The sequence below is a fragment of the Cygnus olor genome, chromosome 2 (assembly GCF_009769625.2).
Source record: "Cygnus olor isolate bCygOlo1 chromosome 2, bCygOlo1.pri.v2, whole genome shotgun sequence".
In the NCBI taxonomy this organism is placed as follows: Eukaryota; Metazoa; Chordata; class Aves; order Anseriformes; family Anatidae; genus Cygnus; species Cygnus olor.
Window position 1 is genome coordinate 26,421,634 of NC_049170.1, and position 20,067 is coordinate 26,441,700.

The 20,067-nt window shown below is 49.4% G+C and overlaps 1 protein-coding gene across 3 annotated transcripts; it reads right to left on the reverse strand.

Annotated features, from left to right (window-relative positions):
• Nucleotides 1-1,785: 1,785 nt before the first annotated feature.
• Nucleotides 1,786-17,785, reverse strand: LOC121066201 (serum paraoxonase/arylesterase 2). Of its 3 annotated transcripts, none has more exons than XM_040549621.1 (10): nt 17,630-17,785; nt 14,887-14,957; nt 10,314-10,369; nt 9,325-9,490; nt 8,146-8,272; nt 7,180-7,380; nt 6,438-6,519; nt 5,780-5,908; nt 4,806-4,974; nt 1,786-2,038 (listed from the first exon to the last, which is right to left on the reverse strand). In XM_040549621.1, exons 1-9 carry the CDS (start codon nt 17,701-17,703, stop codon nt 4,816-4,818), a joined length of 1,065 nt encoding a protein of 354 aa, XP_040405555.1. In that variant the 5' UTR covers nt 17,704-17,785; the 3' UTR covers nt 1,786-2,038; nt 4,806-4,815. The 3 variants fall into 3 exon arrangements, with proteins under 3 accessions (XP_040405555.1, XP_040405556.1, XP_040405554.1); XM_040549622.1 differs by lacking the exon at nt 1,786-2,038 and adding an exon at nt 2,300-2,516; XM_040549620.1 differs by lacking the exon at nt 1,786-2,038 and having other exon boundaries at nt 3,844-4,974.
• Between the last annotated feature and the right edge of the window lie 2,282 nt (nt 17,786-20,067).

Consider the following 20,067-nt stretch of genomic DNA (forward strand, 5'->3'; position numbering starts at 1 on the left):
GCGTAGCGATTTTGGAGAGTTAATTCTGTTCCATGCAAAGCCAGGGAAAGAAATGCCACTTGTTACTAGTGCAGAAGCCAGTTGTACAGTAGGAAGGCGAAGGATCCTTACTTAGTTGTGCATGGCCAAGAAGTGCCGTGTATAGCCAAGAAGCGCCACTGTAGGCACCAGCTCAACATGGAAAACCAAAAGGGTTTGCACATAGATGTAGCTCCTTAAAGACCCTGCAGTGCAGCCCGTACTGTTTATCAGTGCTGAAATTTAAGGGAAGCTTGCAGGAATGAAGTCATGTGTTAATTGTTTAGCCGTGTGTTTACAAAGGAAAAGCAAAACCCGATCTGGCTCTTTTTAGGTGTGGCCACTTCCCCTGCGGTATCATCAAACCCAGTGGCGGAGGGGCTGGACCCTTTCAGTTGTATTTCCCTCATCCCACGCTCTCCCTCACTTTAAAACCTCAGGAAACTGTGTCATGGGCCAAAACACTGAAAATAAATAAATAAATAAATGTTTGAAAGAAGCAGGCACATGCTTAATTAACTTGTGAGTCCTTAGCAGTTGAGTTGGGCAAAGTGCACAGAGGAGCTGAACGGTTCAGGTTCAGTTTCGTTTTGGTAGTGGCTGAAAATAAGGAAATGAATTGGTCTTTCTAGAAATGAAACATTCGGGTTGTTTGTGGCTTGATTTCTCCTGAAATAGGTGCACGCGGGTTTGTGTGTGTAGGCGCACAGGTCCGGCCATCGCTACCCATGCAGCCCCTTCACCACCAGCTGGGAGCTGCGGGGCTGGAGGGGATGCGGAGGAGTGAAGCCTTCGCCCTGAGCTTCCCTTGTGTTTTTTGTAGGGTCTCCAGTATTTAGCAGATGGCGAGATTTTGGAGTTCTGTTAAAACCATCCCCATGGCGCTTCTCTGGAGGTCTTCCTGTTTGTTGGCCTTGGGGTGGTTTTGTGGTGAGGGGGAGCTTGGCGAGACTGATGTGTCCGTGTTACTATTCTGGGAACAAAAACCCATCTTCGTATTTTCTAAACCTGACTTTGGTTTCTGTTGGCGCGCCTTCAGCAGCTCGTTTCTGAGCGGGGCTGTGCGTGACACCCAACGTGACGTACCCAGGCATCGCAGTTGACGGCGGGATTGCAGAGTCCCTTTCGTTAACCTCCTCTGCGTGTCTTACTGTAGCTTCTCCACCTGTAGGACTGTGATTTTTTCGAAGCTGTGACACCATCACCGTGACACTGAGCCCTCCAATCCCTCATTATAAAGTGCGCTTCCTGTTGCAAGGGGCGGTGGGACCGGTGCTTCTGCCGCAGGCGTTAAGCAATGGTTTGACAGAGGTGGGTCTAAAATGCACTGTGCTCACTGTAAAAATTGGCTTCTTACGTTGTTTCTTTTTCTATGGTCGAAGAGGTGGTTGCGCTTCAGATTTTTTCCTTTTTCTGTTGTTTTTTAAAGAGGTTAAATGTATATGAAGTGCATGTTGATCCTGAACTTTCCGTTTGTACATCTTGGTGTCTAATCATCTGCATGAAAGACGCAGTAGTGCCATGTCTGAGCTTGTTCCCTTGTGCTTGGTTAATAAGAACTTCTATAGATTGTTGAGTTTTCCCCGAAACAATTTTCTTTAATATTTAGTTATTTGGAGACATCAAAACAAAACATCATGGTGGCCCTTTGTTTTCTTACAGTTTAAATACAAACAGCAAAGCCTTGTGGTTTGAAGTTAATTTGTTAGTGTAAATAAATTTCTTGCCAATGAGTATTATTGTTGTTAGACAACGAATGCAATAAAATGAGAAATCCTGAATCTTTATTAGAATTTGTTCCGAGTCCTCACTTTCCTGCCCAGTCGTTGGTTGTTTCGGAAGACACAATAAATGGTAAGCACGGGAGGGCAGCTGCTGCTGCACGTGCCGGGTTCGCAGCGGGGGGAGCCTTGCCCCACTTGCTCCTTCCTCCTTTCTGGTCGCTGCTGAAGATTGCTTTAATCCCAGCTCCTGGCCAGAGGGCCGTGATTCCCAGGCATCAGGTTGGATCATGTACAGTCTGTAATTATGTTAAATGAGGTTAAAAAAATAGAGTAAGGAAAGATAATGGCGTTTTTAATCTGAATATGCAGATGAAATGTACATCCAGTCTTGCTGCAGGTTGATGTACAAATAGGCCGCCTTCACACTGATGCTGGCCGATGTTTGTCTTTAAAACTGCGTTAGTTTTGGTTTATTGAACATGTTACTCTCAAGTGTAGGTTAGCGGTAATGGATGTTCTACATAGTCAAAGTACAGTTCACCTGCTGGACATGGTATCAAGTCTGTATTTTTATTTATTCTGTTTTAGTAACGCATTAAATTAGGAGGGCACTGACTGTCCGATATGTCTAGTGACTACAGCCCCTAGGATTTACATCTGGCCGAATCTAGGCCAAGTACTCGGCCCTTAATCTGGATGGGAAGCCTCCTAACCCAGCCTGGGTTTCCCCGTGGCTGAATCACAAACGTTTCCTTCTGCCGATACGGCCACCACCTGCAGGAAGATAAAAGCATGCCTAACCCATAAAACCAGATGAACTTAGTTAAAATAGGTACATTACAGCATTGAGGCTCTAAGTCCAAAACTTGCGTGTAAAATGTGTCTGCCCAGCAGCATCCTGAGCCTGCAGCCATCACGCCTGTGTCCTCGTAGTTGGTACAGGTTGTCACCGATACCTGCAGGCTGGCTTCTGAAATGCCTGGGTTAGGGTTAGGGGTAGGGCTGTTAGTTTTAAGGGTTAGGCTTAGGGTTATGGTTAGGGTTAGCATAAATGTAGTCCCAAAACAGTGACTAGTCGGTGTTTCAGCTCTTACCACCGCTTCGAACTTGAGAACAAATAGTGACACAAACAAAGTAATCATTTTACAAAGCTAGCTCAAGATGTTGATGGCTAATCACTAGTGAGTTAATAGCCCAGCCTCTCTTTATTGTGAGCCCTTCCTTCAGATCAGTCCTGCTGCTTTGCTCCGGGAACACCGTGTGTTCCTCAGCGCTGGAAGTGGCCGCAGGTCCCTGCAGGAAAGCACGCCGCTTCCCAGGGAAATTGAAAATATCCTGCGGGGAGAGAAATGGCTAAGGAAGGAGCAGCAAAGGCAGAGCTGCGGTAAATGACATTGCTGAGCACGTGGTGCTGTTGGCTGGTGCTAAAGCCGAGTCCTGCAAAGAATGAGACAAAGTCGTCCTCATCTGGGGCCAGTTCTGTGCAGTGGAGGGGCACTTGATCAGCCTTCTGCACGCTGTGGCGAGCAAACAACTTGAAGCCCTGCAGCTGGACCAGTCCCCGGTTACCGAAGCCTCCAGAGGCAGACGGCAGCCCTTGGGCAGCGCTCAGCTCCCCGGGTTAGGGCTGGACGTTGCTGGAGAGGAGCTGCGGGCACAGTCTGTGCGCCGAGCGACTCACGCAGCGCTGTGCCCGAGAGGGGAGGGCGTCCTGCTGCGTCCCGACAGCCCGAAACGCCCGTCCCCACCCCTAGCCACCACCAGGCCCCTGCAGCACCCGCTGGGCAGGGCTGCTGCAGGTGGGACGCTGCGGGTGGGACGCAGAGCGCCTCGTAGGCACAGCTCCCTGCGCCGGCAGTGCCGGGCAGCAGAGGGGCAAGCCCAGCAGTTGCAAATAGGTGTCCTTCACAAGGCAGCAGCAGCGATCGGAGGTGGGACAAGGAGCTGCAGGAGCCGCTCGGTGTGCGAGGCCAGCCGCGCTAAGGCAAGCAGAGCTCGCTCAGGGGCAGGCAGGCAAGCAGTGGTTCAGATGGTGGCTTCGCCAGGACCGGCGTCCCGCAGTGCGCGCTGCGAAGCACGGAACCGATTTCCAGCTGCAGAGGACGCTTAATTCTGTTTATTGAAAACGACGACCAACCACCACCACCCTCAAAACATCAGTGGATGGAAACCCAGCTAGGTCCTTTAGCAGGGCAGAGTACAATGCTGCTGGTAAGTGCCGATGGGTGACTGTGGAGCGGGTGCCCAGCCGTGCTGAAATCAGCTCCGCACCGCCTGGAGCTCGGCACAGGACAGGCACAACCCGCGCCTGGTGGCAGTCACTGTGGCAAAGCGCCCGCGAAGGCTCCCTGTGCTGTGACAGACAATGACAGCCAATGTGCTTTTCACTGGAGGTCTTTGGGACTTGTTTCCTGCTCCTTAAGAAAAAAACAGTCTTCTTTAAGCTCCCTCTGGAAGGCTCAGTAAGAAACCACTCCAGAGCGATGCCCCCTCTTTTCTCAGCAGGATTAAGACTCATGAAAGTGAAGTAATGTTAGGAAATGGTTTAAAAGGGGAAGAGGGAAGAAGTGAGCCTAAAATATCATTTATTCTCCTTCCACTGATTTCTGAAGTGTTAGGGAAAGCCCGGATCAGGAAGGCTTAGAAAAAGAACCCCTAGCACAGTCCCTAGGAAAGGCCAGGGTCAGTGACAAGAAAGCACACCAGACTGGTCATTAGTAATTCTCATTAACAACACCAATTTTCTCAGACAAAACCCAGAAATCCAGTCGCAACAGACAATTCGAAGGCTGATGGTTTCAGTCATTTGTCATCTGAATTTGAACTTCTGCTTTACCCTTTGTTACTGTTATGAGGTACTCCACTCTAAATAGAAGCTGGTTTCTCACCTTCAGTTCCATCTCCTTTACTGCTATGTAAAACTCTCCTTCCGGAGAGGAAGGCTACAATGCATTTCCATGGCTCTGGTTAACGTTTATTGGAACAGTCTCATCCTTAGGAAATCTAGCACAAACTAGGTGAGTTCACAAGGAACTAAATCCTTCCCCCTGTGACAGCTCTTACCCGGGACCAGCTATAGCTCACAGTACAGGGCTCTGTGGAAGACGGTGCCGATGAGCAGCTTTCCATCGTGGACGGATGCCACCGAGCTGCCCTGCAGCACGGAGCCATCGTCGGCGTACACGCGCGTCACCGTCAGCTCTTCCGAGAGGATGTTCTGGATGCGCAGGACCTGCCGGAGGAGGGGGACACATCTACTGAGAGTGCTGCGGGTGGAAATCCCCCCCGAGGGCAGAGGGAACATCCGGACGTTAACTTAAATAAATTGGCTGGATCAGCTGCTGCGTACGGCAGCAGTTTCACCCTGTGACAGGGCCACGGGTTCTTTTTCCAGAGTAAACAACTGCCCTCTATCCTAAATCTACTGCTACCGAACGGGATAATTTTGACAAGCGTCTTATGGGGAGCATCAGACAGCTCTAAAGCCAAACGTCCGGCCAGCAGCACCTGCAAGCCCCGCCGCTAGCGCTCCGCTGGCAGGGCCTCGCTGGTTGCAGAGGGAAGAAGGACTGCAGTGGGAAGAAGGACTGCTGCAGTGTCACCTGCTGATGAGCAGCACTTGCACAGACAAATCATTCCAGAGAGAACGCTTCTGGCCCTGCTTTGCGCTCAGTCAGTGCTTTCCTTTGGCACAGAGGTGCTGGCTCAGTAATTAACACAGTTCATCAAAACCTGATTGCGCCACCACAGCTGCACAGAAAGCAGCCTAAGGAGTCCAGACTGACTGAACTGCTAAGTGGAAATTATTCTGTTGTCTCAAAAGGGTCTGAATCGGTGTTTGTAAACTGAGGGAGTGCTGCTCAGGTTTCCCATGTGAGAGCAGAAGCTCTCAGCTGGGAGCCAGCGTGGTCTTTCTTTGCCTTCACAGAGGCCGGCCAGGCACTGTTTCTATGTTAAGTTAAACCAGGATGATATGGACATTGCCGCTTTCTGGCACAGACATAGCCCAGAGACCAATGACATCTCCCAAAAGGCACCTCAGAGGCAGGAAGATTTTCTGGATCATTGTAGAAGAGCTTCATCCCATTGGGATGACATCCTGTCCAGATGTCCCCAGTGTCAGGGTCGACAGACAAGTTATCGACGAGAGTGTCCAGCTGCAGGGTCTATCCAACACAGAGAGAAAACGAGAGAGACACTAAATCTATCAGAAGTTCTGGATGCAAAGTATAAGCCTGTCTTATTTTCAGTCATTATCAACAGGCTTATCCATGACTCTCATTGCACACAACCTAGGCTGATTTCTTTTCATTCTCTCCTCCCCTAGGGCCGTCTCCCCCCACCCAGTGTGCTTTATCCCCTCCTCCGAGCTGGGAGCCTGCTTGCTGCTCTGAGCCTTCCCCTTCAGCTGCCTTCAAGCCATTCTGGTGTTGGTTTTATTTGTGCTTGGTGGAGTCACCCACGCTGCCCGAGGCAGCCTTCCACCATGGCTCTAGCAGCACTCCAGGATCCCTCTCTGCTGCTGGTGGGACCTGCTGGTGAAGACCTGCAGCTCTGCAGCGGGGCACCAACCCGCGGCAGGAGCTGTTCCAGATCAGAACTTCACACGTGAGCAGGTTGAGAGGTGAAGCCTCATGGGGACTGATCTGTCTGAAACCTGCACGTAGCTCTTTTTTGGGAACAGCAGCACCTTACCTTCACATGGGTTAAATTCCAGTTAGCATGCTTTTCCATAACATGGACTTTATGATCTAATATATCTGCAACGTAGATGTACCTTCAAAAGAAAGCACCTCTTAGCAATGTGCATGAGTAAGCAGACCCCCAAAAACAGTCACTTCCTCATGTGTAAACCCAGCTCCTCCTGCAGGGAATGCCAGCTCACAGTCCTCGCATAGTAATAGAAATTTCAAGCAGGCCAGAGTGCACTGAACCAAAGCCAGCCTGCTGAGACACTAATGTAGCTTCACACTGTGCCAATTCTTCCATTATGACACTGAAGCAGGCCTGGGTTTGTCATATCCCCAGATCTATTTTTTTATTATTTTTTTTTAATTTAAGGCCACCCCTCTAAGCCACACGACTGGCTAACCCAGCGTACAAACTTGAGGACTGCAGAGCATTCCTCGCTTTCAGAAATTCTGCCCCATTGATCCTTGCAAGCAATATGCACAAACTTCTGTATCGGCCGGTTAAAATGGAACAGCTTTTGCTCCAATTGTACACAAACCACCACGCAGAGCAGGAAACACTGCGTGCAGTTAAAGACATTTGACTTCTGTTCTACAAACCCTTTGCATCGCTTATCTTTTACAGGTAGCACCTTGCCTTGTATGAGCCAGTTTAGCCACTGACCACAGAGGTCCTGTGTGCCCCGAGTAGGATTTCAGCATTCGTGTGTCTGATTGAACAAAATCTGAGGCCAGTAGAAACTTACTTTTTATCAGGTGAAATGTTAATTCCATTGGCTGAATAAAACCCAGCTGCTACTTCTTTAACTTCTTTTGGACTGTAGTAAACAACATTTGACCAGGTTAAACCCAAGAACATCTCCAAGAACATCAAGATGAAGTCGGAGAAGTAGTGATCGTTGGTAGCATAGAAGCTGTCTGGCCCCACAGCCACTATATCATTCACACTGAAAAAAAAAAAAGAGAGAGAAAATGAGAAAATGAGAAAATGAGAGGGAAAGGGAAAGGGAAAGGGAAAGGGAAAGGGAAAGGGAAAGGGAAAGGGAAAGGGAAAGGGAAAGGGAAAGGGAAAGGGAAAGGGAAAGGGAAAGGGAAAGGGAAAACGTCCAGACCTATGCAGTGCTGAAACCTGACCAGGATGGTAGGACATAAACTGGAGATCTGGCTACCTGTCTACAAGCCCACAGAATTTTTTCTTTCTTTTGATTACATTCAGCTGGAAACCAGAAAAGAACAGTAGGAGTTGTGACAACTTTATCTTTCAGGCTACCTTTATCTTACAGTCATTTTGCATTAGTGCAGACCAAGAAAATTCTGTATGCAAAAAGAAATGAAAAAAGAAATAGCTAAAAGTATGCTTATTTTTACAACACTGCAAATTCAGAATAATAGAGTATCTGAAGATTCATATCTGCAATCAGCTGAGACTGGGTTACATGAGAGAGGAAGTGAGTGCCAAACCAAGCTAATTCACTGGCATCAGTCGCAGTGGAGCTTACGAGTGATTTAGGGGTACAACTATTAAAAATGTCATTATAGAAGAGACTGGAGGAACACAGTTTTTAATGGTAAGGATAACAAGTAATCAATAAGAGGAACCAGAAAGCTGATTAAAGAGAAAATATTTCGTATTAATAATACTCTAAAACCCAAATCATCCTACATTGGATTTTACTGTTCTTCTGGGGGAAGACTGTATTTGGCTCCAGTACCTTGTCAGAAGGTCATGTCGAATGGCTTTCAGATGTACAAGAGAATTGTCATCTTCTACAAATTTAAACACTTCTACTGTGCTCTTCTGGTGTGGGTGATTCACAACAAAGAGGTACACGGTGTCGTCTTAAAAGAAGGAAATGGAAAAAGGATGAATTTCACTAGATCTCTGCAACACCAGTATGGAACACTTTGGGTTTGGTTTTGGTGCATTTCCCCCCGGCTCTTCAGAAGCAGAATGACGAGTAACAAAGCAATACAGGATCCCACTGCAACTGGATCCAGATCTCCAGCTACCCTTTGACTGGGCTCACCCTATGGAGCACTGCCATATAAACTAGATTTTTCCTATTTTTACCAAGGGAGAAATTAAGTAAGGGCACCATCTCTGTGTCCAGGGCACTGGGTTTTGCAATCTGATGCCCCACAGTGACTGCTTATATGAAATAGCCACAGCTTGCTGGGAAGGAGGGCTGGAACCCTAGCAAATGTGGGCGCTTTGGTTTATCCACCTCACCTGAGAAAGCTGCCCTCAAGCCTTGTCTTGTACTCCCTGTAAAGCTGCAGTCCCTCTGCAGGTGAGACCCTAAATTATCTGCCAACCAATTTCTCCAGTAGCGCTTCACGTAAAGGGTACCTGCCTTTGTATGCAGGTGAAGCTGCAGGAATGAGTCTCTTTCTCTTAGCATTTGCAGGACTTCTAATCGCCTTGCTAAAAGCCTCAGTGAAAGGACAGGGGAAAAAGAGAGGACGGAGAGCATAAGGGATCTTCTAGTGGTGGCCATGGCCTGTCACTGGAGAGCACTCGCTGCCTCTTGTCTGGTCGCTGCTAGTCAGTGAAGCATGTGTCGCCTGAAAGCCCTTGAACCCGAGGGTGAGACAGATGTAAACTGGCAAAATAAACCTCGTGTGGCTTACACCTCTTGAAACATCTCTCGTGGTTTCTTTCCTTTCAATATACAGGGCAGCTTTCTGTCTCAGACAGGCTGAGACCGCATGCAAAGGCAGTTTGCAGCCGACCTCTAGAAAAGAACCCCAAAAGACCAAATGCCTGAAAACCTTTTTGTTCCCCACCAAGTGCACGCAGGCTATTGGGGCTACAATGCAAGACCCCAAAGGGATTCCCGTTGCTCTTTAGGCTGAGATTTAATACCATCTCGCGTCAAAGCTCTCTTTACCTTTGTCTATGTAAGTACTGATCCCATGAGGGTTAAAGGATGCCAGGTCAAACCCACGGCTGATTCTCAGTTCAACTGCTCTGGGCTTGTCTTCATTCAAATCCATCAAAAATATTTCACCTGGTTTGTCTGGTGCGAAGCTCTTTAATCCTGGGTATTTCAAACCCTGTAAAATCAAAATATAAGAAATCGTTTTTGGATGACAAGTACGAGGAGCACCGCAAGGCTGAAAACACTGGAGCCTTGCTTGGGCTTGCAAGCGTGCATCAGCCTTGCCTTCTGCTCTAACCCACCGTGCCGCAATGCAGGGAGAGCGACAGGCTCTGCTCCCCCCGTGCACCCTGAAGTCACAGGGCCGAGGGAGCCACGCTGCTGGGGACAGGGCACCAGCATCTACCCTGTGGTGGCACGAAAGCCACAGTGAGTGGCAGTTCTGTGGCAGCTCACAATTTCTGCCATGAATTTTGCAATGATACTGTTCTCTGTGTGTCCCCAGAGCACGTAAATCCAAAAAAAAAAAACAAAAACAGCTTTTGTTTTAGAAAATAATCCCTGGGCCTCCTGATTCTGAAGAAAAGCTTGAGAAACTATAGCCTAGAGGCTAAAAGAAACAATCAGGAACAACAAAATCAGCACACAAAATCTGTGTTTCGTGTGGTTTTTTTTTAAGATGATAGGGAGCTGACACACCTTTTCAACAAGGGAGAGGTTGACATTTCAACATTTCAAGCAAGCAGCATGAAAGAAATTCAGGGTTACACAAGTGCAGTGGGATACACGCGTGAGAGCCGCCACCAGCACTTCTGTGTTGAGAAATGCACTTGCTCAAGCAGAAGGAAACGTTGGGGAAGCCGACTCAAGACCGGGCAGTTCCCAAGGAGCCAGCCAGGGGAGGCAGAAAAGGAGCCCGTGCTGCGGGTTTCACCTCTTCCCTCTGCAGACAAGGACGCAGGCCAGCCCCTGCGCAGAGAGGGAGCGCGGGCACTTACGGAGCTGATGAAAGCCAGTCCGTTAGGAAGGATGTCGATGTCTTCCGAGCCCCTTTCTGCAAGAAAGAGAAAACAACTTAACAATTCTCCGCTGGAAAAAAAAAAAAAAAAAAACCAACTCCCATTTAGCACAATCCCAGCTCACACGAACGCCACTTTCTGGTGCAGCTGCACAACAGATAAAGCTCAGCGATAAAATTCAGCAGGGTATTAACAGCAAGAGCAGCACTCCTGGTCCGGCGACAGCCCTGGGGTCACCACCTCTCCCCAGAGGCTTTGGGGTGCCCCCAGTGCCGCAGCCCCCGGGCAATGTGGGATGTTCAGCTCTGCAGCAAGCGCTTGGTGCAGGTTGCAGATGAAGGGGCTGTCGGGCAGGGCTGCGGGAATCACTCGGCCCCCGCGCTCACACCAGGCAACCCAGGGAATTCTGCACGCCGATTCTTGTGGCTGGGCTGGGACACTTTGTTGAGATGAATAGCCAAATATTTAGTTAAAGCTCTCGACTGGCAGAGAACCCGCTCTATCTTTAACAGCTAAGGACTTGAATAGGCAGGCCGCATTTTTAACTGTGGGTAATCACTTCCAATATCGCCAGTTCCTGCAGCCCCTGCAATATTTTTCCCTGCTACGAAAAAAAGAAAATAAAAGCCCTTCAGTAAGAGCACTAAAGCAATTTCAGGCTTTGATCAAGTGCTCTCCACAGAGCTTTAGTCCGGTTCAGGAGCACGTTTGCCATCCCATCCTCTCAGTGCTCCCAGCAAATCAGCAGCACAAGCAGAGCTCCCGACGAGCTGTGCTCCAGGGGCCAGCCGCACCCCGTGGGTCACACCATCACATCCTCCCCTGCCCCACATTATCACGACACACCGGGGCCATCCCAGCCTCGTGACTTCCCAAGCCACGTCCTGCAGTCCTGCAGGGGCTGCCTGCAGCGGAGCGAGACACGGAGGGCTGGTGACACGGACTTTGGAGCTCTGTTGCTCCAGGGAGCAAAGAGCTTGGCTGTACGCAAGTCCTCATTGTCCCAGCAGCAATCCGGCCAGGCTGTAATTTACCCAGGGAGGAACTGGGTCCCCGAGCTCACCCGTCCAGGCAAGTGCCAGAAGCACCCTCCTCCCTGGGGAGACAGTGTCGCGACTTCCCCTGGAGGGACAAGGGATGGGGACAGCCTCACGACCCCCCGCGCCCCCCACCGCACTGACAAGCTGAAGATCGCTGCCTTCTTAAGAGCCAAAGGTCCCGAGCCATGCTGTGTGGGGAGCCAGCCCATCTCCCCACCTCCCGGCTGTTCCTGAATTTCGACTGGGCTGGGAGGCAGCGGGCACAGAGGTGTTTAGAGCCTGCATTTCCCAACCAAAATCTGAATGTTCAGCTCTACTGACGTGCTGGTTTAAGCAACGAGCTCCTTTTCTTCGCCCCAGCTCTTGGGCTCCACAAGCCTGGACCCGTTTATAAAACGGGGCTGGTGGCAATTGCCCACTTGCGGGGATTGCTGCAGAGATAACATGGATAAATGTCAAGAGGCTCGTGGTGACATGAGCTAGACAGACAGCGTTGGCTGGCAGACCACGCTGGTGAGCGAGCAAATAGCGTGAGGTGTAATTTATTTCCTCTGAACGAGATGCTGCCAAGCACGGAGACAAGAGAGCTCACTGGCAGTGGGTGGTTAAAAAGCGCAAATTTGGGACGGGAGAGGAGCGAAGCGAGAGCACTGCCCTGCTGCTTAGGAATTGCAGAAGCACTCACTGCCGCCTAGAAACTGCGGAGCAAAGCAAATTCTGGGCACTCCTGGGCTCCTGGCGCCTGTGGCAGAGGGCGAGCACGGCTGGAAAAGCAGGAAAAAGCTCGCTCAGCAGCATCCTGCAGGAGCTGGAGAGGGAGACAGAGCTGCGGGGACCCCGGGGGGATGTGATGGGAGGGTCTGCCCTCACTGGCACCTGTGGAAGAAGGGAGAGGAACTGACCTGTTAGGTGTCAAAAACAGCTGAAGTTTGGGCAACACAGTGCCCAGCTGTGCCACACCGAGGGCTTGTCCACCAGAATATCGGAATAGGTAGGGCTGGTTTCTTTTTTAAATCAAGATACCAAGAAAAGTTGCTGTCTATCCTAGAAGCATGATTTATTCTGTTCTTTATTTTATCGTAGTACGCGGTGTTCTGCTGATGCATCTAGCAAAAAAAAATGAGTTTGGTGTCCCAAAGGAAGCAGATAGCATGCCCGTATCCCAGGCGTCATTCCAAAATGCAAGTTTCTCCAGCAGTTTATGCGGTCACTTCTTGAACTTCAGGAATTACTTCGGGGCATACGGTTAGCTTATTATAAACCAGCAACGTGATTAGACACCCAGAAAATTCAGAAGACAGTGTTTATTCAACAAATCTATCCCTTTCTGCCTATTTGTGAATGAGCTTTAGGATGAGCTACATTTTTTTTTTGTTTCTTTGCTCAATGTTTGCATCTTTGCTTATATTGCACAACATTTGAAAAGCAGAACAGATCAAAGTCTTTAAAAAGAGAGAGAAAGCAGGATGAAGTTGCGCAGAAATAAAAGGGTCCACTAGAGAATTTTTCCAGTTACTCCAGGTTTGCTTCCTTTACTACTGGCACGTCGCTTTCCAAGTAATTGCAATAGACTGCACCAGATGCCTGTGCTTCCACGTACATGGTGGATAGTCGAAGATTGTTTTGCTCAGAGCTGACCCAGCCCATTACCTATGTCCCACTTAAGAGGCTACGAGGGCTATTTTAAAGATTAAAATAAAGACAGACTGTTTAGCCAAGTGTATCATAGGATCTTAAAGGACAAAGGCCCAGGAGGACCGAGATGCACAGGTACAAAGACATCTCAAACAAAGCCACCCACGTGAGCAAACGTCCAGATCTGGGGAAAAGCCCTGGTTTGAGCAGTGCTACCTATGCGGCACCTTGATGCTAGGGCTCCTCGGTCTCCCCGAGTAATTTAGCCCTCCCGGTCACATGAAACGAATCTCAGAAGACATTTGCATGGACATGCAAACTTTTAAATCTGCAGCAACCCTTTGTTGTTTCCGTTTCCACCACATCGGACCTGCTGAGCGAGCTTCGTCTTTTGATTTTTCTGAAGAGCAGCAAATGACAGAGCGGAGCCAAGGCGAGGCGCGCGGCTCCGTGTGAAGGGCCGGTGTTTTAGGAGCCCGTGGAGAAGCAGAAATGAAGCCCTGTAAATTGGTCTGCTGCAGCCTCCAAGGAGAGTTGGGTTCTCAGAATTCACCTAATCCCCATGTAAATGTCAGGCACCAAAAGTGAGATATTGTTTGGAAATTAAACAAAACTACGGCTGTGATTTCCAGCTCTCTCCCTTTCCTCAACTGAGCAAGCATTTTGCAAAGGTCTTGTAAAATAGAGATGGTGATGTGCTTAAAATAATTACTCAGAAGTGATGTACATACAAATCATCATCAAACAAGCACTATCCTGAGTCTTCTTTGAGTAAGTTACAGCTCAATCTTGAAGACTTGGAAAGTTTTTTTTCCATTGCAGTTTCTAATGACTTCTTCTGCACATAACCCCAGGCGAAGGAACTCTGTACACGCTCATTCACTGCAGTAATGTGACTTTACAAAGATGTTCCTGACGTGAGGAAGAGGCAAGACTGACGAAATCAACACAGTGACTCAGCGAGCTGAAAGGTGAGGCTCTTAAGTCTCGTCCAAAGACTTTATCACCCATGCAAAATCCACGCAAATTTCAACAGAACATAAGACATTTCTGAAAATACTACGGAAGCGGGAAAAAAGAAGCCATTAAGGCTCTATTAAGTTTAAAAAGTAGAATTTGGGGGAAAGGGAGATGGACGGCATGTTTAAAGCTATCAGTTTTATACTGGGGTTATACGAACGGGAGAAGGAAAAAAAAGTTAGAAACATTCCCATGTGTTAAACACGTGACCTGAAGTACAAAGTCAACATTCCAGCTGCTCTGTTGAACCTCTTCACAAACCAGACTAAGATGACAAATATGACCCCTTGGTCTTTGAAACCACACAGCTACTTTGTGCGGCTGCGCTGAACTCTGTCTGCCGTTTGCACTGTCCTATCCTAAACGTCCCCAAAATGAGGAGCTGAGCCAGGGGCCCCGAGCAGGCGGGCAGCTCCTTCACCACATGCCTGGGGAGTTGTCTGAAGGCTTCCACCCTCGCAGCGTGGCCTGTCTTAGAGCTGTCACCAGCTGACAGCCACCTGAAGGCACCTGCCCCACCAGCCAGCACACCCTCATCTGAATGCCAAATAAACTCAGTGACTTAGCAAAGGAGCCGCGTTTGCAAGGTACTTGTTATCTAAAAAATAAAATTAAAAAAAAAAAAAAAAAAGGAACAGAAGCTTTAAATGCCGATGACAAAAAGCAGGATGCCAAACGAACTAGTTTTTCGGTATAATTTTCTCCCTGTGGCTTCTCCCTACCCTGAAAGCCCAAGCAGCAAAGCGTGTCTGAAAGTCAAATGCGCTTTCAGGATCAGGCTGAGAAGCTGGCTTTAACAACCTGTTTCAGAATAAGACCAGACAAAAGCAGTGGACTCGGCGGTTTTGAATACATACCAATCCCTTTTATGAGCTGGCAATTCGGGAGGGTTACAGGGTCGATTTCCCGTGCAGCATTGAGTCTGTTCCTGCAAGGGAAAAGAGCAGGTTGACAGCACACAGCCACTTCTAAAAAAAGTAACACTCCTTGTGTGTCTTTAGTTTATTGCCTGCCATATCTCAGCGATGAATCAGATGTAAATTACTGAATAAGCAAAACCCAGACCTGACAACAACAATTGCTCCAAACCACCACAGTGGTTACAGACTTCCAGAGATTAAATGATTCTCCTAAACTGAGTATCTCCAGGAGCTTGACCCACTTCAGGAGTTTCACGAGCTTTCACGAGCTTGTGCCACCCACCACAGCTAAAACGGCAAAATAACTCAAGGGTCGGCCGCGCTTTCTTCAGGTTTCAGCCACCTAAGCCTAGCAGCAGCCTGCAGTCAGGACCAGCGTTTCAGATGAGGAGAGGGCAACCTTCTACCCCAACCTCTGGCTACGTCTGGTGGCCAGGCCACCAGCAGCTACTCGCTCCATTTCTTATTCTACATCCAAAAGCAGCAACAGTGTTGTTGCAAGGCAGGCTTGCTCATGTCCTAACAAGTGGGACTTGGAAGTAGGACTTTCAGGATTAATTTCCCTGTCCCTTCATCTTAAAAAGCTTTTAGACTGACATCTAATAATGCATCCTTCTTTGCACGCGTGCTGTGCGGTCCTGTTGAGGACGTACTTGCTCCAAGCACAGGACACTCTGAATGCAAAGATCCCACAGCAAAATCTAGCCACGCTTGCCCCCGGTGTCCCCTGCAGAGCCGTGCCCTGGCTTGGGCCGATCACACCCAGCATTTGCACTGCTGCTTGCCTGGGACTTCTCCCTTTCCCATTTGCAAGAGTTTTCCCCAAGCGGTCTGCGAGCCCCGCAGCGCCAAAAGCACAGCAGGAACCCAGCCAGCAGCCAGGCAGAGATGATGATATCCCGACGGCATTCCCAGGGAAACACTTTGTGAACTGGAATGAGAGTAATTCAAAAGGACACTGGTCACAAGCCTACAGCACATACAGAGGCTTTTTCAAACTGTGTCAGTTTATCTAGCTCCGGCAGCCTTGGCTACTAAGCCAGATGGCCTAGATAGCTAGCTGGCCTTCCAAAAACACATCGGACGTGCAGACTGGGGGGGGATGCAGCTTCAAGAAAAGCAGGAGTTCTGCCAGCTGGTGCCACCCCAGTGCTTGGCACCTCTCCCCACCCGCTTCCTTGTTCCAGTTTCAGTCCTCCACCTCCTGTCCCGCTTTGTGAGACGCACGCAGCAGGCATTCCCCCTCCTTGAGCAGCGGCCTCTTACATATTCAAAGACCTCTCTCTTTTTCACTTCTCTTCTCTAGACTAAGCAGTCCCAAAACTTTCCTTTTCCTGACAGGACTGAAAATCACCTCCAATTGTTGGTTTTGCTCCCAGTTCTCTTCAAACCGCCAGCATCTTTCTGGAAGCACGCTGCTGTTTTGAGCAGTACACAAGCTGAGGGCTGTATCAGTACAGAGCGTTGTGAAATGATAACTTCGTGTACATATATGAACAACAGATACTGGTCATATAGATATTGTTCATATATATACAATCCATATATGCCCGTATATACATACACATAGGAACATTGTGTTCATGCATATATGAACAACGTCATATATGTATCTTCTTCTGAGGAAACCAGCAATACAGTGTAATTCACACTCGGATTTTATAGATTTGATAAGGGCTTTCTTCAGGGAAGAATTAGCAACTCCAAATTGTCAATAGGAGAATCTGTGTCACTTCAGTCAGTAACACACAAGAATTTCTTTTCCACTGAGCAAGTCTTACTCAAGACCATTTTGCAGCTATCAGCAACATAACAGATGCATAAACAACCCCGATTTAAGAAGAATTAGGTCTGTAGGGCTTGTAACAGTTCTTCAAGCCTTATCTTTTGAGCATTTCAGGGATTTTTGTGTCATACTATGTAGACACAATATACCCAACTCTCACGAAGAGCAAAAGGGCTTTGCTGGATTCCTGCCTTCTGGGTGGGGGTGGGTAGCAGGGAGGCCAGGAGAATTTGGGACTGCAACAGCTCTCCTCTTGAGGCTGTGCCTCCACGATTGCAGGGCACGCCGTTATCAGAAGCCGCACGCTGCCCAGCTCCCTGCCTGCCCTACGGCTGCTGCTCTGCCGCAGCCTGCTGAAAACACCACTGCAGGAAAACCCACAGAGTGCCACAGACGCTGGGGGACCCTGCTTTTAACAGGACACCTGGCTTCACCAGATTCCCGGTATTGCGTTTGCTCTTGGGACTGGGAGAGGGGCATCCCCACGGTCACTGCATGGTGCCAGCAGTCGCGGACTTAGCACAAGGTGCACACACACCTGTGCCTGGGGGGGTCCTGGCTGCAGGGACTGCACACCTCCTTCTGCAATTAGCTGCAATTACCGCAGGCGTATGGCTCAGAGAGCTGGAGGGCATAGCAGCATAGACACAATGGGTTGGAAGGGACCTCCAAGATCATCCAACTCCAACCTCAGGACCACAGAGGTCCGCAGAGGTCAGAGGAGACCTCACCCACACAGGGGCTGTGTCAACCAGAGGAAAATAACCCAAGAGCTCCCTTCAGCCCCGCTCCCGGTGCCACCGGCGGCCGCAGCAGCCGTGCCCCCGCTGAGGGGCCGTGCCCGGCGGCCCGCAGCTCCCCAGGCCGCCCCCCGCCCCCCCGCCCGGCCCTCACCGAAAGGCCAGCAGCCGCTCCGCCGCCAGGGCTGCCGCCATCCCGACGAGAGCCACCGCCAGCAGCTTCCCCATGGCCGCTCCCCGAGCCGCGAGCCCCGAGCCCCGAGCCCCGAGCCCCAGCCGGCTCCCGCCCCGCTCCGCTCCGCCCCGGGCCGGGCCGGGCCGGGCCTGGCCGCCCCGCTCCGCCCCGGGCCGCCCTTCGGAGCACGGCGCTGCCCCGGGCCCCGGGGTGGTGCTGGTGGGGTGCCTCTGCCCTCGGTCCTCACGGGGGTCCGTGAGCACCCACGTCCCGTTTTCCCCCCTAAAGTGACCCCACGTCACACTTTCCCCCAAAGGGTGACCCCACGTCCCACTTTCCCCCCAAAAGTGAACCCACGTCTCAGTTTCCCCCCAAAAGTGACCCCACGTCCCAGTTTCCCCCAAAGGGTGATGCTCGCCCTACTCCCACCGGCAGCTTTCTCCCCTTGCTCTCTTGCGGGGTCCCCACGCAGCAGGCTGCTCTTGCAGCGTTTTGGGGGTGCGTGCCTTGCAGGGCTGCTGCCCTCCCTCAGCAGCTCTTTCCCTTTTCCTTTACCCTTTGCCTTCTCTATGGTCATGTGTAACTTTTGAAAATATAAACATATATGTTCAAAAATATAAAAATGTAAGATCACAAAACATATTGTGACCGATTTGGAACATATTGTTCAATAGTGTAAAAAGGCTTACAGAAGAACGCTTCCATATTTCAGCCTGCTGCAGCATCACTTTGTTGGCATGTTATTTTTCATTCATTTATTTGCACCACAGCTAAATTTGAAAGAGCACATACTACTTACTGCCTGTGTCCCACTTTTGGCCCAAAGTGGGTGCCATTCATCTGAAAAAAATGTGGATATCTACAGGGGAGATGTAGAGTAGGCATCAGAGTTGGTCATAAGGTGCCAAGTGTAGCCATACTGTGTCAGACCAAGGGTTTGTCTGGCTTGACAGCCAGCAGCGGCCGTAGCCAGGGGCTTATGGGAACATAAGAAAATGAGAGGCGAGTTGGATTAATCCCCAGCTTCTAATTATTTTCAGCTCACTTTGATGAGCTTTACCTGTTTAGTAACTCTCACTAGATGTCTTTCAAGTAGTTCCCTGTCTCCTCTTGAAGTGAGTAGTGCTTTTATCACATCCTTGCTAATATCACACCACCTAGGCAGTCTGTATAGTCAGGGCAGGAAAACAGTTACATGGAGGTAGCAATTCATATGAAAGGAGTATAAAACAGATTGTGACGTCTTCCCTAAAAAGTGGCCATTTCTCTGCATTCATCAGACAAGGAGCCTCCAGTCACTAATCCAAGCACAAAAACTCTGCTCTCTGGATGCCTGACAGTAGGTGGACTGAATCTCTCTTGAAGTCTCTCCCCATGAAGTCCCTCTTGACTGAAAGAAGAGCCTGGATGTCTCGGCAGCTTACCTCCAGCTCACCTCCTCAGCGTAACCCACGCCAGCCCACGATCTGCCCCTCAACACTGTCAGCCTCCAAGCATCCCTCTCCCCAGCACCCCCTTGGCTGGCCGAGCAGCTGCAGCAATGCTAGAAAACCCCTGCTGCTCACCCCCCGCCGCTCTTCGGTCTGTTACAATTTCTCAAGCTCTTTGCCTTTGGGGAATGCAGGAGAGACCTGGGAGTGATCTCCCGCTGTGTAGAATGATGGCTAAAAGCTGAAATGAGTTGTGTGCACATAATCAGCTATAGAGTTCATGTCAGGGGAAAATGTAACAAGCTGAGGAGGGGAGGAAGTGAGCAGAGCAGGGAGATGGGGTGTCTTCTTCCGATTTAATCACTTAGACTCTTCTAGAGACAAGGAAAGCAGAGAGGCCCCCTGTAAACATGTTGGGGGGGATTCATTTCATGTGGAGAACCAGGTGAGTAGCACTCCGTAGATGCCTAGTCTTCCTCTCTATCTCTGCTCACAGTAGTAGGACGGTAGACAGCTCACTGAGTAAACAAAAGGTAACAGTCACATGGCTAAAGGTAAAGGAAATCATTTCTACTAAAACCTTTGGAAGCCTTAAATGTCTCACTTATGGAAGATATGCCCTTTATGCCTGCTTCTCTATCAAGTATCATCTTTTTTGAGAGATAAGATACAGAAGCTGTGTCCACACAGATTTGGATTTCACAACAAACTATTTCAAAATACAGCGTGTTTGAATCATTAATGAAACACAATGTGTGTTACCAAAGCAACTTTTAAAAAGCTAAAACATTTTTAATTGCGTTTTTTACAACACAGACGTGACAAACTTAACTAGACTCTTCAGATTATTTCAGGGTGTATCAACAGAAAATGGGCCCATGCGCACCTCATGAAGTTTAACAAGGCCAAGTGCAAGGTCCTGCACCGGGGCTAGAGCAATCCCAAGCACAAACACAGGCTGGGCAGCAAAGGGATTGAGAGCAGCCC